The sequence below is a fragment of the Maylandia zebra genome, linkage group LG15, assembly GCF_041146795.1.
Source record: "Maylandia zebra isolate NMK-2024a linkage group LG15, Mzebra_GT3a, whole genome shotgun sequence".
In the NCBI taxonomy this organism is placed as follows: domain Eukaryota; kingdom Metazoa; phylum Chordata; class Actinopteri; order Cichliformes; family Cichlidae; genus Maylandia; species Maylandia zebra.
In genome coordinates, this window is record NC_135181.1 from 38,655,770 (window position 1) to 38,671,185 (window position 15,416).

Here is a 15,416-nt window from a genome sequence, read left to right on the forward strand (position 1 = left end):
TTGGACACTAAGAGAGACACAGTACACCAAACTGTGCTGCCTTACAAAGCTATCAGGAATGTGTTCTGTTACATGCATGTCACAGAATACACAAAAAAATGAATTTAAAAAAATTATTCATATTTTTTGCAGGATTCAAGAAAAGAAAATACAGCCAAGTATATACCGCTGTGCTGCAGTTACACCGGCCTTCTTTCTGCTCACATACTGGGATCTCTAACACAGTAGTGTGGAAAGAGACTGCTGATAGCATCACTAACTACTGCTGCATCACCACTGCGTGTGCGTGTGAAGAATTACTGCATCTTCACTCTTATCTATCTGCTGCCAGCACTGCATGCGGTCCTGCAGCAACAACACTGACTTGTCTTTCCTCTTATACTGAAGACATGCTTTTTGCCTCTTTATCTATTTGACTTCCACTCTCGTGTCTCGTGCAGTCAACGACAGCGTGGAGCTTGTTCGGAGCCGCTAAATTTGCATGGAGCAGTCTTGACCTCAGCTCTGTGTAAATGAGTTTGAGCAGCACAGGACATCTTGTTCACATTTCTTGCCTTAAATGATTTTAAAAGCTGGACAATGCAAGTTTTTTGCAAATGTGAGCTTCCCATTACTGCAGCTCCAAATCAGGTCTTAACTGCCTTCTTCCTCTCTGCTCTTAACTGCCTCTCTCCCATTTTCTCCCCTCCTGCTCCTTGTTTTCTCCTCCCACCCATCCCTTCCCTACAAAACACCACATTTTTCATTTCCATCACTTTCTCTTCTCTAAATTTAACCTCCTCCTCTCCCCCCTCATTACCCTTGTTATATCACCCCGATGGCCAGCTTCTTCAGAAATGCCCAGCCCCTTTGCTGATATTTCCACTCTCATGCCTTTATTATACCTCCCTGCCCTCATCTCATTCAACTCCTCAGGTTTCCTTCATCTCACTCTCCCTCCCTCCCCTCGGGTTTTCAGAGGAATGCTGGGCAGAGCTGGGTTTTAGTTTCAAGGTCCAGACTAGCGATTAGATAAAGAGTTCAATAAATCTGCAAACTGCAGGGTGGGGCCATGTTTTCGCTGATAACACATTACAGCTTTAATTTGTGCAATCCAAGCCTGGGTTTGAAAGAGACTATGTTTGAACTGAAGGTATTGAAGTGTGTTTGTCTGTAACTACACGTATGTTTGGATGTTGTTGTTGTTGTTGTTTTTTTAAATAGCTGCTTGTATTAATACAGATATGTATAAATGTGTGTAGAGTTTTACCTGTAACTAGAAAGGTGGAAAAGGAGAACAAAGGTCAATGACTGAAACATTGAGCCAAATCAGCTCTCTAAATTAGTCCATTTGTGTGCAATTAAGTGCATTACAGTTCCTTTATATGTGAATATAAATGGATGTGTGTCTAGATCTGCAGCTTAAGCAGCTTCCTGCCGCAACAAACTGCAATGGATATAAAACAAGCTCCAAAAAACAAAAAAAACCAGGACCCTCTCACACACACACACACGAGCTAGTCATACATCCAGTCAGCCATAGTCATGCCCTGTCATAAGACTGAGTGAGTGTGTGCAGGAAGCTAGATCATTGTTTAAATAAAGACTGAAGACTCTGTGTGTGTGTGTGTGTGTGTGTGTGTGTGTGTGTGTGTGTGTGTGTGTGTGTGGGGGGGCTTGGGGGCTGTGAGGTCACTGCAACACAAACAGGCTGTGCACTGAAAAGTATTTACTGTAAGGCAGATGTGGGAAGCAAGGTTAGGAGGGGAATTACTAGCCACCAGAACCAGTGCTAACCAACTTTGACTGTGGCGTTGAAGGAAAAGTCAGGAACTGTGACTTTTCAATGTATTTATATTTGTACTCGTATCCAGGAATACATGGACTGTGTTATTCCACACACAGCCACACAGGGCTAAAGATCAGTCAGCAATCCCCTGGTAACCAAGTGGGAGGGTCTTTAAGGAGAGACTTCACCTGCTGGCAGATGGGTTGCTGTTACAAGGTGAGATTTGTCACATGGAGACTGGCACATGGATACAGTGTTGCATTAAAACCCTCCCTGTGACTGATGTAGTTTGTACAGAAGAGGCGGTATGGAAGTTGTGCCTATTGAAGGCAAACATTCTCCATTTATGTTTCCAAGTCATTGCAGCTCGATGGTTAGCTAGCAAGTGTTTTCAGAAAAGTTTGCCTCTTCAATATCTGTAATCAAACTACGGGCAGCCATAGCAACAATAAACCAAAGAAATCGCAAGGAGGTTCCCCAGTCCATCTTTACGACTGACTTTCACCTAATAACAGACAGCAACCTTCAGCAAGTGTAAGAGCCATTTAATTGTTTGTTTCTATTGTTGTGCATTTGGACAGGAGGAAGCCGTTATCTTTCGAGTTACTGCAGTTATACAGGAAGAGGTTCATGCATTCAGTGAAGCGCAACAGTTTTTGACCGCGTTTTCTGCAGCAGGTATGCCGGCAGTGACAATCTGGAGTTGGGGTGCATAAGTCGAATGAGAGCTGTGTTATGACTGTTACAGAATTTAAAAAAAGACTAGCAGACACAAAGATGTTTGGACTTGCGTACAGATGTGGGGCACGCACCAGAAACTTCTTAGGTGATGTGACACCAATGTGCCAGCTTATTGGAAAGTCGTTACAGAAACCACTCACCAAACTGTTGGGGAATACACATTTTTCCCTAGAAACCAATCGTGGTACCGGGGGTCGCCCGTCAGCATCTTTAGGATGATCTGACTGTGCCTAAAGCGATGAAGTTTAACCGGTCACCCGTTTATCGCGCTTTTCCTTCACTGGATTTCTGCAGCAACATTTTGACTTGGTGAATAAGCACTTTGTAACTTCTCATCGACACAGATCACATAAAAACATCTGCCGAATTTACTCTGTACAACCCATTTCCACTCAAAATCAGTGTAAGCTTTTAATGTGACAGTGAACAGGAAGACAAATCCATTACAAATGTTTTTATTATAGGGATTAATAGCGTAAACATGCCCGAATTCAAGACAGTACTTCACTGTTGAGAGTTACAAGATTGTTAGACTCAACTTTGGCTTTGATTTTGAGTTTTCTATTCAGACTAGTAAGAAAAAAAACTTTGCATTAGTTAAAAAAGTAACCATGTAAGAAATTGAAAAGTAGAATTACATGGATATGGGTTAAAACAAAAACATGCTCTGGGAACTCATCCTGATTCAGGAAGATGTAATATGTTCAGAGGAAACCTTTAGTGCCAATTTCCTTTATTTCTTAAAAATACTCTTTAATGACTTTTGAGTTCATGAACAACAAACCAAAGTTACAATTAGTAAAGTAACAATGTGAGCCCTAATTATATGCCAGTTTTCTCCAACCATGCTCTTGAATCACATCAGTACAGGGTTACAGGCTATGTTTAACTAAACTCTGGTAGCAAGAGGCTTTTTAATGTTTGATGTGTAATCTTATCGCCTGGATTTAGCAGCTTCCTGACAGAACAAAGAGCTTTTGCACCAGACTGAATGGTTGACTTTGAGCGGTAAGTTTTCGAATGAATCATAGCACGACTTAGGTCAATGATTGGGAATTTTCCACCAGACAGAAAGCTGTCAGCTCTACCTGCCACAGTTGTTGCACAAACATTACCCAAAACCAGATAAGAGCGAAAACATTCACAGACTGGATCAGTAGGAACCGTTTAAACCAGAAAACAATCACACAGAGGGCAGCAGAGGGACTGACTGTTCAAAAGGACAGCTTATAGGAGTAAAAGAAGAGTCTGTATTACATAACTAGAATATTATATCGCAACATATACAGACTTGTTGTGTGTGTGTGTTACTGAAGGGGAAATGGGGGGGGGGGGGGGGGGGGGGGGGGGGGGGATGGATGGTCATTCAGCAAAGGATGAAATGGGGGAAAAAAGGAGGGGATGCTCATGGATGAGAGGGGGAGGAAAAGGGTATAGAGTTTCCTGTCCCGTTCTCTCTCCTCCTCCCAGAAAGGTCACCAATGAGGGGCTCCACACCACCTCAAAGAATCCCAGTCCACAGGAAGTGCAAACCCTCGCTCTCTGGAGATTTATTTACAAAAAAGAAAGAGAAAAAAAAAGGCCATGGAGGAATGCTTTGCTCTTACACACACACGATGAGCAAGCATGCCTGTTAACATCCCTTCACCCCTCCCTATCTCCGATCCTGCTTCAATACAGACTCCTACGACCTTCCCTTTCTCTCTCTCTCTCACACACACACACACACACACACACACACACACACACACACACGAGGTGCTAACGCTTGACGAAGGGTTAAGTGTTCGAGTGTCTGTTTTATTGGCATTACTGCCACAGGATCCATTACAACTCTGCGCTGTTGATCACTGGATGCTAATGGATAGGTGTAATAGCTGCAGGAGGCTGCAGAAGGACAAAGAAATAGAGGGCAATAGGACGAAACTGCAGGCATGCAGGGGTGACACCCCTGCACCCCACACATGCAGACAACACACCCCCACAGATGAGCGCCTGGTTTCAGTCAAGATGGAATCTATTATTCCTTTGTTTCCCTGCAGCTTCTGGAGGGAACTGAGCCCGGCTAAGAGGGAGGAAGGGTGGAAGGTTGTGTGTGTGTGTGTGTGTGTGTGTGTGTGTGTGTGTGTGTGTGTGTGTGTGTGTGTGTGTGTGTGTGTGTGTGTGTGTGTGTGTGTGTGTGTGTGAGTGAGATAGGGAGGGAGGGATGCAAGAAAGAGAAACAACTGGGAGGGTGATTGAGAGAGTGCTAAGGGGAGGGGGCAAGCCACATGTCTGTGTGTGTCTCCAAGTGATGATGGTGTAGATGACCAATCATTAAGGTCGAATTGAGACCTCACAGAAAGAGGGAGAGCGAGACTGAGGGGGGGAAAGGAGATTGGAGAGGTGATAAAGAAAGAGTAGGAGACATAAAGACGACCTCCCCCGACACCCACACCCAGAGATTACTGACAAATGTCTGTTTACTCTCATAATTATCAAATTGGGCTTTATTAGTTTTCACTAGTTTTAGCCTTTATCTTTATGGTGTTGCTGTAAAGTTTAAAACTATTATAAATAGTAAGTATGTGGTTATAGCAACAAGAATCAGAACTCCTTTCCTCCATCCATCCACAGCTTTCCTTATGAATATTTTTCATATATGTATATTTTTGTCCTTTTTATGGAACAGATGTCAACAAACATGATTACAACATGTGCATGAGTCAAATCATACGTGTTTTGGTGGTATACTCATTATTATTATGTTATCAGGGACACCAAGTACAGCAGCTTTAGTATTTGTACTCATCACTGGGTTGTTTTTTTTTTTGTTTGTGATGCTGTTTGACATCACAAGCGTGGTGGGATGCACAGTTGGCAGCTAGGAAGGACAAGGGAAATTCTGGCTTAAAGTAAGATGGCAAGAATTAGTGAAGCTTTAACACAATAATAATTTCACTTTAATCAGAAGAAGCTGTGAAATATCAGCAGCTCCAAAAAAATTAAAAAAAAATTAATTATGACTAATGGCTGATGATTCAGTCTCTCAAGAAACACACACGGTTAAAAAAAAAACATAATTAATTTAAAAATCTCAGCTGCTCCATAGGAGGGTCACAGAGGGTTAAATGGCAGCTTATGATGGAGCAGAATATGTGCATTGTGTATATATCGTGTGTGTGTGTGTGTCTGACACACAACTATGTGGAGTCTGGTTACAATCCAGCTCAGGAAACACCCCACTGCCCTGTCTGTCAACATGTTTCTATGTGTGTGTGTGTGTGTGTGTGTGTGTGTGTGTGTGTGTGTGTGTGTGTGTGTGTGTGTGTGTGTGTGTGTGTGTGTGTGTGTGTGTGTGTAGCAGTAAGACCTTATAAGGCTACATGGCTGATGGCTGCTCAACAGTTTCAATAGCAGGCGAGAAAAAGTGAGAGAGATGGCAAATGAAAATAAAACGAGTTTAAAAAGGGGGGGGGAGGGGGGAGAAAACAGGAAATGTGAGACTGAATGAATAAAAAGGCACAACCCAGACGGTATAAGGCAGAGCGGGGAGGGTGAGGAGGGGGGAATGGAAAAGGTAACAGTACAAGAAAAAAAGAAAATGAGACAGATAAATGGAACAAGAGGCTGCATGCCTTCCTCTCCTTTAGCCCATTACTCATCTTAATGCTGCATCTCTTTTCTCTCCTCTCTGCTACTCCAAATCTGTGAGCAACAGGCAGTGTGAGGCATATCAGAGTTAACACTTAAAAACTTAATTTGGGCACAGATCATCCAAAATAGTCAGGTCAGGGTGCCCCATCAATAGTAAAATGCCAAATTATTCTAATGACTACTCTTGGCTATTCTAATGTCAAGGTTGATGGTTTTTTTTTATTCAGAGAGGAACCGTAAAGTTTTTGGCAGAGATTCAGGATAGATGCTGTTCCTGACGAACGTCTTTATGGAAACTCATATAGCAAAAATGTGTCCTCAAGACCTCTGGGGGAAAAAAGGGCACATAATGTTTGTGATTTGTATTTGGCTCTCATCTTACAGATGGATTTTATGTGGGAGGGAATAAAGTCTGGTGAATAGTTTTCCACATCTGCGCAAATCAATAAAATGTGTTCGAAACCTGAGCCATTTAAAAGCAGCTTAAACCCAGAGTCACTGTAGGCCACTCTTCCCCCTGACAGTCACCCAAACAGTCAATGAGGACAGAGGGACTTTTGATTGGTCGGTTGGTCACAGGACGAACAGTGACCTCACTGATGGACACTCAAGCCAGTCAGTCGCAGAGCGACGTTATCAGCAGCTCCTAGTTACACATGACAGGAAACCCCAAATGTGGGTTTTTAAAAAGCTAAAAGATGACATAGAGCCCCCTCAAGCCAATTTGAGCTTAAAAACAATAAATTATCCCAAAGCTGGCCACATGAAATAGCCAGTCGGATGCTCGGTGCAGCGACATGAAGCTTAATCACATTCTCTTTAACCCCAGAAATGTATTTAATCGACTCGTAGTCTAATCCATTGAATTAGCAGCTACTAGTCAACTAGAAAACTCCAGGGGGGCAGCTTTATTACATAGATTAGTCTGGATTTATCCGAGTTTAGAAGCTCCCTCTCCTCTTTAAACTGACAGGTCAGGATTACAACATGATTGACATTACTCTAACTCTGCTTTACCATTCGAGGGAAACAACTATGCTCCCAACACACTTGACTGATGAGGATCGGCTCTCAGGCCTCTTTTGGGAAACTCATTTGGGAACCAACATTTTTCAACTCCACACATCAGGTATCACAAAGCTGCAGGAGGAAAAGAAAGAGGCAGGAAACTGTGTTTAGGGAAATGGCCTCTTCCTGTTTTTCTGCCCCGATGAGCTGATCTAGGAGTTTTGGTAAGAATCCACTCAGAAACACCACCTGCTGACACGAATGCGCTGTGAAGCACACAGTGGCAGGGCCCTGACCAGTCTACAGCTGCTGAAATAGCGTGCGTTTTCTGTTGCTCTCAGTGCTTTAAATGAGCATTCACACAGGAAGCAGTCAAAATCATTCAGTGCAATTAGAATATCACAGGATCTGCTCGGGTATGCACCTTAACAACAGGACTAGAGATGTTCAGACAAGGACTCAAACACAATAACTGGGGTAATATACTGTGTGTGATCGTTGGTGTGAATATGGTACCTTGATGTCAAAGTTGCATTCAAACCGCTTGATGAGGACGATGAAGTTGCCCGTCAAGTTTTCCTTCGGCGGGGGTTCGATGGGCTCGCAGGCATTTTCTGGTCGAGCGCCAATCAGGAAGCCCTGTGGGGATATTATGAAGGGGTAATGTGACTTCCATCCAAATTTATCTTTATTTGGTTCACTTATATCACAAGTTAAACAAGAATTAGATCACGTTTTCAAACTTCAAACATATCTGAGGTGCCTTTTTTCAGTTCTTTCCAAGATTTACATTGTAGGCGAGATTTCTGGGATCTGCGTGTGCCTGCGTGTGGTTAACATGCGTCAACAACAGAGTTTCGTTCCTTAATCTAAAGCTTTAAACCTTTGTCCTCCTAGATAAGCAGCATCCATCAAGAAAGCTGGAGAAAATAAATTGCTGGTTTGCAACATTGGTTCGCAACCCCTACATGCACCATATTCATGTGACATTGTGATGCATGTATAATGAATGCAGAACTTTCCACTGGAATGAAGACACATACATATTACAGTCAGCTACATATCAAGGATGCTGTTGTTCTCAGACTGTCTCAAAAATCTGATCCTCTTTCTTCTTCTCTGCTGCTGCTTCCTGCCTTAGGAACATAGCCAACAACAGCTTTGAAGTGATGGACGAGAAGAAGATAGTGAGAAGAAAGAGAAAGCCTGGGAGTGATAAAAGATGTACAAAAGCACAGACAGCAAAAGACACAAAAGATAGCTGCGGACAAAATAGGAAAACCAGAAAAAAAATTTGAATGGAGACAAAAATAGAAGTGACTAAGCAAAGAACCAGATGAGATGCACGGAGAAGAAATCAACACGAGGAGAGCTATTTCAAAAACCTCTGCCGCTTTAATGGAAGTGTAACTAACACCAGTGTGTGTGTGTGTGTGTGTGTGTGTGTGTGTGTGTGTGTGTGTGTGTGTGTCTAAGGCAGGGTGGTAGACAGGAAGTGTGAGCTGCTGTGGGACTTTGGGACTCTGCCTTCACTTCCATCGCTCTGTGTTTCTCTCTCTCACATATACAAAGCCAGCCCAGTATATCAAAGAGAGTCAGCACTTTCTACCACACACATAAGGCCAGTTTCAACCAGCAGGAAACTGATATTCTTTGTGCACATCTTGCCAGCTGCCACACCTCTGTGCCTCCAGAACACCGGCTGAACTCAACACGGGAAATGCCAACAAATCAGCTGGAAGTTAACGACAGCACGGAAGAGAAAGATGCTGACTAAAGGCAGTGTCTGGTTTTAGTTTAACATTAATGGGAAGATCAAATTCAAAGACCAGGGAGCTCTCTGATATATCACAGACCGGAGGAACGTGAGGAATCACCCGCTTCCCACATTGTCGTCACCTCTGGGTGCCTCCAGCGCAGCCCAGCCTTGCTGTTAAATGACATCACTGTGCTACTGCCTCACATTCCTCCTGACTCCTGAAACCAGTGGCAAGAGCGCCCTCTGTTGTACATAAAAAGCAATTTAAAAAAGACCCCCAAAACATCTGCAAGTACTGCAGAATGCAGAGACAGGAGCCGGGGAGGAAACAGGAAATACCTGGGGGTGGATCCTGAAAATACAAACCGAGATGACACAAATGTTCAGCTTGTGCAACAAGACCGCACTTAACCAGTAGACGATATCACCTTAAAGTCTAACTAAATCAACATCTAGGCATTTTTTTTAAATAATAATAATAAAGACAGTGCACCTCAGCTGTGATGCTTCCAGAGATGTGAAAAAAGGGTAAACACATTATAGATAAAAGAAATTTTAAAAGTAACTCTTAAAAAGCACTAATTTATTCCGTAACAGTTTTTTTTAGCTCATCATAGCAAGAAAACCACATGTGGAAGAAGCACCATCTGAGGACAACTCATTTAACATGATTATGATGGAAAGAATGCAGTGGTTCAAATATTCTTACAAGCACTTTTGCACAACTAACCAGCTGCGAATGTCACAAAGAACACAAAGAAGAGGTGGGACTGCAGAGCTGCTGCGGTAGTAGCAATTAACCCAGCAAAGCATTTTCTTTAAATCTCGCTTCAAATAAAGGCTAATAATTAATAAAACCTGTTAGTGGAGTAGCGCTCTCCAAAATAAAACTGATAATTACATTTAAAGAGAGTCAGCGTTAAATAGGATCAGAAAACGATTTAATTTCTTCTCCTACTGACTAGAGTACAAACAACTGCAGAGAGTGCTAACAGAGTGCCTAAGTGCCAACAAACTGTGGGACTTTGTGTTGTTGCAGAATTCAAGAGCCAAGCCAACTCTTTCAAATGATTGCACAGTGATTACACTTAATCCCGTCAGTGTAAATCTCACCACAGGGCTTGTTTGCAGCTTTGCTCGGGGTTGAGAGAGATAGAAACAAAGCAATTAATAACTCGCTCGACCGAGGCTTTCTGTAAGCAGATTAAAACCTGTGTGATTCCACTCTCAGATATGATGATTATTATTAGTTCACCTGCATAAAGCACTTCAAAACCCGACCTCATGCATGGCCAGCGAGCTTGTCATGCTGTCTGAGTGAGAGCTTGCTTTTATTCAGACAGACACTGACTTCACCCTGTTTAGTGTTACATTTTGGTTTTGGGACAATCTTACTGAAACTTATTGCACTCATCCTGTACAGAAACAACGCTGACGCAGTGCAGCTGCAGTGTACATATGTTTAAAAAAAAAAGTGGTATGTTTCTGGGTCACATTTTACTGAGGAAATGTGTATGTCCCAGAATTAGACAGAACAGAAGAGATTCTGGGTTCATTAACTTCTTGAGATCTTGTTGGGATCACATCTGAGGAGGCAGAGAAATCAACCCAGAGCAGCTTCTAGCTGCGACTGAGGTAAAATAGTAAAATAACCCTATTTCCATACCATTGTATATTCAGTACCAGGCTGTATTTTGAGCTATGAGCGCACTCGTTGTCAAACGCAGTGGTCTGACTGGTCAGATCCATTTATGGCCTGGTTAGGCAATAGGCACAAAGTTACTCATCACACACAGAAAGAGTATAAAGCTTGATTAAGTCATCCAGACACAAACAATAATTAGAACTATCTGGTGCAACCCATGTGCTGTAAGGCTCATGTCTGAATCTGACCTGAGATCATTCCCTGGTCGTCCTCTCGGCTTTCCTGCCTTCTCTCTACTGTGGTTTAACAAGCAAACTGAGCTATAGTACAGTAATCACTATGTGCTACATGTACTACAGTAATGATATATTGCGCTGTATTTGTAGTTTAAAAAAAGAAATCTAAACAAATACCGATAAGTTTTTTTTAGGTTTTTGACTATTTTTTTTTCCAATTAGTCTTTGAATGCAGCATTAGACCCATTTAAATAATAGAAAGCTGTTTATTTTTAAACGGGTGCCTGAGGATCATTTAGCAACAACAACGCCAGGCGTAGTTGTAGTCGGTCACCATCTGCTGCTGCATGAGCCAAACCGCGGACTTTCCAGAGTAAACTTTAGCGAGGTGAAACTGTGACTACTGACCAGGCTCGGATTGGGGAAATGAAAGTGGGTGAAAAAAAATAAAATAAAATGAAAAAAGGAATGAAAACAAAACATCTGAAACTGCGGTGGTATGCAAATAACTCAACTGCATAAAGGAAAAAGGGGGGAGGAGGGGGGGCAGTTATTTCAAGTTGGATTTATTGTTGTCTTAAAAAATAAATAAATAAATAAATAGGAGGTCGCAGTACCCAGATGATTCCTTCCAGAATCACCTGCAGAGCTGATAAAGACTAAAACTTTCCATGATGGTGAACTTTGTATAATACTTCACTTCACATCACATGAAGTTGCCAAATGGTATTGTAATTGCTCGTGTCGGCAATAATATCACAACTAATCGTAAGCTGCTGCCAACCAGTCACCTTGCACTTCTAATCCAGGTCTGACCAGACGTGAACGTTGATCTCTCAGATATAAAATGTCATCACCAAAGACCGGACAGAATCAAATCTCAACATCCAGCTGCAATTTCCAAACGCCTTCGGGCACTTTCTGTTGTCACGGGACATTAAAAAAGAGGAAATATAGAATCTTCAATCAATTGTGTCAAAACCCGATGAAAAAAAAAAAAAAGAAGAAGTTTGTCGAGCTTCCTGTTCCTCGAAGTAATTCTTTCATTTCCATTTCTGCTGTTGCAAAGTTCTCCCAAAGATTTAAAACTAAAATTGTTTCAGTGGGTGTTCTTCTATACAATGTCTGCCATCATTTTAACCAATCAGACAGTGGAGTGTTTACACATTCCAGGAGGAGACATAAAGCTCTTGGCGGTTGCATCAGCAAGGTACCCGGTGTAAAATTCTTTAATCTGTGAAAACTTTGTCAAATTCACTTAAAAATTTGAGTTTTGCTAACAAAACAAAACATGTTTCATTGTGTCAGAATGAACTTAAACTTGAAATCTAACCAGTGTAATCAATATAACCAAATTTCAAAAAATTCCCTCAGAGTGATCCCGATGTATAATATTCACTGGTATGGGACGGATGGAGAATCAGACAACATAAACCTCTGCCGACGACTGTCTACAGCAGAAAAGGCATAAAAACAACTTAAAATCACCAAGTAAAAAAGTATTTGTGCAAAACATGTATACATTTACCTTTGAATGTATACACGTGCTCTGCTCTTGCTCTTGACGAAGGCGGTTGCACTTTTCTCCTCTCCTCCTCCTCTCCCTAAGCTTCCCTGCTTAGCCTCTAATGTCCTTGTCTTGTCTCGTGTTTTTTGTATTACTGTTCCCTGGAACACTCTCTCACAGTCTGTTCTCTAAAACCTAAAAGACAATTATGGATTTGATCAACTGGTCTCTGAATGCAATTGACACCCCTTCTCAACGAGAAGTCTGGGCTCGGGTGAGCCTGACTGCTGAAGATATCTACCTATTCAGAACCATGATAACAGGTTCTTGCTGATCGAGCTGGCTTGGCCCTGGCTTATCGAAGAATTAAGGAAGCGGAACCGGCTGTTCAAACCCCTCAATAAAGTTTTATTGAATTGAATTATTGAATGAAATGTTTTGACTACACTAGCATTAAAAGGAAAAATCAAACCTTCACCAGTTTCTGCATCCTCAAATCTCACAGAACTTTTCTGTCGTGCTGCACATTAACCCCACCTCTATGTCACCCTGCACGGTGGGTACAGCTATGTTTGCAGTAGCTTTGCATCGAGACTGTAAACAGCCCACGCTGTGCAAGTGGAAACAGCGAAGGCTCTGTTTGAAGCCTCGTCCAGCCCCAAGGGGGAATCCTCTGGAAACAAGCTTCTGTTGCCTTGTGATGCCAAAGGTTTTTATTGGCATTGCAGAGGAGCAAGAGTCTTACGGTCTAACAAGTTCTTAACAAACACTGCAAGTAACGGCAGTATGCATTCAGAAGGAACTTTGGAGGTGACACTGCAGTCTACGACCCCTTTGCAAGAATTTTAATAAGCAATAATTTCCAGTTGCTTAATACAGGTCAGGCTTGTATATAAATGGCTCTAACAGTTTTACACCAAACACCAAGTGCAAAGGTGCACTGTATGCGTGTTAAAAGGAAGGATGTGGTGGTAAAAGAAAGCCAAATTACAAACACGTGGCTGTATGCCTCGCCCAACTAGCCAAGTTCATATTCAAGTTGTTGCAATCCTACAAGAATCATTTCATGTTATGGTGCTCTTAAATTCAGATAAGTGTGATCAATACATACGACTGAGTAGAGATCATTTAACTCGGGCATTAAACAGAAAATACGAAACAAGGCACAAAGCATGTCAATATCAGCTTGGTCTGGTGTGAAAAGCCTTTGTACGATAACAACAAGCGAGCTCTTCACTGTGGGAAGCACCACAATAACCCGCTTAGGCAGCAGACATGAATCACCCCTTCTGTTTGTGAGCTTGGTAGGAGAGCCACTGAGAGGACTGCTGGTTGCACAGTGTCATACAGAAGCCTCACAACAACACTAAGCAACAATGGTTAACAGCACCTTCACCACATATAATTAAATCTTAACAGCTCTTCATTTGAGCCCATCTGGGGTGTGATCTGTACGTCTCTGTAGCAGAGTTGCACGTTTTATAAAAATCAGCCTTTCATGTTGGCAACTATTTTGTTTTCTATTGATATTTCCACTGTTTTCATAAACTTAGTCATGTTAATGCAATTTTAGAAGCATTAAAGATTACACGCATTTAAAAGGTTTTTTCTGTCACATGCATCAACACGTTTTGTACAACCAGGTTTTGTTCTGACTGTACATGTAACAATCTTTACTTTGCTCAGATTTCGGGACATGTAAAATAGTTTTCCTCGAGTTTGGGAACTTTGCATCTTAGCTGTTTAAACTTTAATCCAATGGAGCTGTAAAGTGAAAAATTCCCAGCAAACATCTAAGCCAGAAGTCATAAAAACAAACCTGGAGCCTCTTTGCACTCACCTTAAGTCCATCGCTGGGGAGCCGGTAGCCAAACCTTGCGGGCAAATCATCAAAGGTGTCCGTTTTGTTGTCAAATGAGAACTGAAAGAAAGGAAAACTAATTCACCAGCAGTTCAAGACACTTATGAAAACATAAAGAGGCTGGTTTAGTTTCTTAATCTAACGTTTTCCTTTAAGAAGCATAACTGGTCTTCTAAATGCATTTGTGTAAAGGATTACTTACAGCAGTGATGTCGGCTTCCACGGGCAGCAGGTTGAGGAAGGCGAAGAGCTGAACGGTGAAGATTGTGTAAATCTGTGTGGCCGACAGCATCAGCATTCCCAGGGACAGCAGCATCTTGGCATCACTTTGCAACCCCCAGCTGCTAAGCCACTCACTTATAACAACACGAAGCAGGCACACAAATGACCACGCACGCTGGCCTGTAGCTGGACCCCGAAACGCCAACTGTTGTGGTCACACCTGGAAACGACATTGGTGTACACTTAGACCCATTTTAAAAGCCTAAACACCAACAGCTTCATAGCAAATTTCAGAAAAATGGCAAATTTGCCAGGAATAACTCGGAAAATGGCATTTTTTTGTCAAGGAAACTCAGCGCTTCACACATAAGGTTTACTGTCCACCATGCCAATATTAGATGACCTAATTAAATTATACTTTTTAAATGGACTTAGCAAAAAATATTTGTGATTTTAGCTCAGTATCACCACATTATCATAAGCACCCAGTCTTTAAAGAAACTTTGTGAATCGGGTCTACTCAGAAGTAATGATTTGAATGAGGTGATAGCCTTTGTATGAACTACAGCACAGTGGACTGATGTAAGAATATTGCTGGTTGATTATTATATCTCTCTGAATTTTACACCCTTCCCCCAATACGATGAAATCTTCTATTAGGTCAACAGGAAGCTTTATAAAAGGCCTCTAGGTCTATAGAGGCCTATAGAACAAAAATATGGATCTGAAAATGCTTACAGCCAGAAGACAAAATAAATAAATAAAGCAGGGAATAAAGTTTATTCCAGGGTTTAGACAGTTCGTAGAAACTAGACCCTCTTAATGTCCAAAGACCTTCTAGGAATCAGGTTGTTCTCTTAGAAGAGAACTGACAGATCAGCAGACAAGTCTTTGATATATGTTCACAAGTCAATCCTTTAATAACACTGAAAGCCAACAACTAAACCAGACGCTGCTTTCTTAACTTCAAAATGCTTTTTTCCCCCCCATAATTTAGTCCACAGCAGAGTTCAAAGTGGCCAAGTATCAGGTT

General features: G+C 41.9%; 1 protein-coding gene across 2 annotated transcripts in view; it reads right to left on the reverse strand.

Moving 5' to 3' along the window:
* rnf13 (ring finger protein 13) overlaps positions 1-15,416 on the reverse strand; it is a 39,919-nt gene that overhangs the window by 19,868 nt on the left and 4,635 nt on the right. For both annotated transcript variants that reach the window (XM_004561964.4, XM_076874392.1), the window contains exons 2-4: positions 14,364-14,603; positions 14,141-14,221; positions 7,670-7,792 (exon numbers count right to left, since the gene is read on the reverse strand). In XM_004561964.4, coding sequence (XP_004562021.1) covers positions 7,670-7,792; positions 14,141-14,221; positions 14,364-14,477 — 318 coding nt within the window. In that variant the 5' untranslated portion in view covers positions 14,478-14,603. The remainder of the gene's footprint in view (positions 1-7,669; positions 7,793-14,140; positions 14,222-14,363; positions 14,604-15,416) is intronic.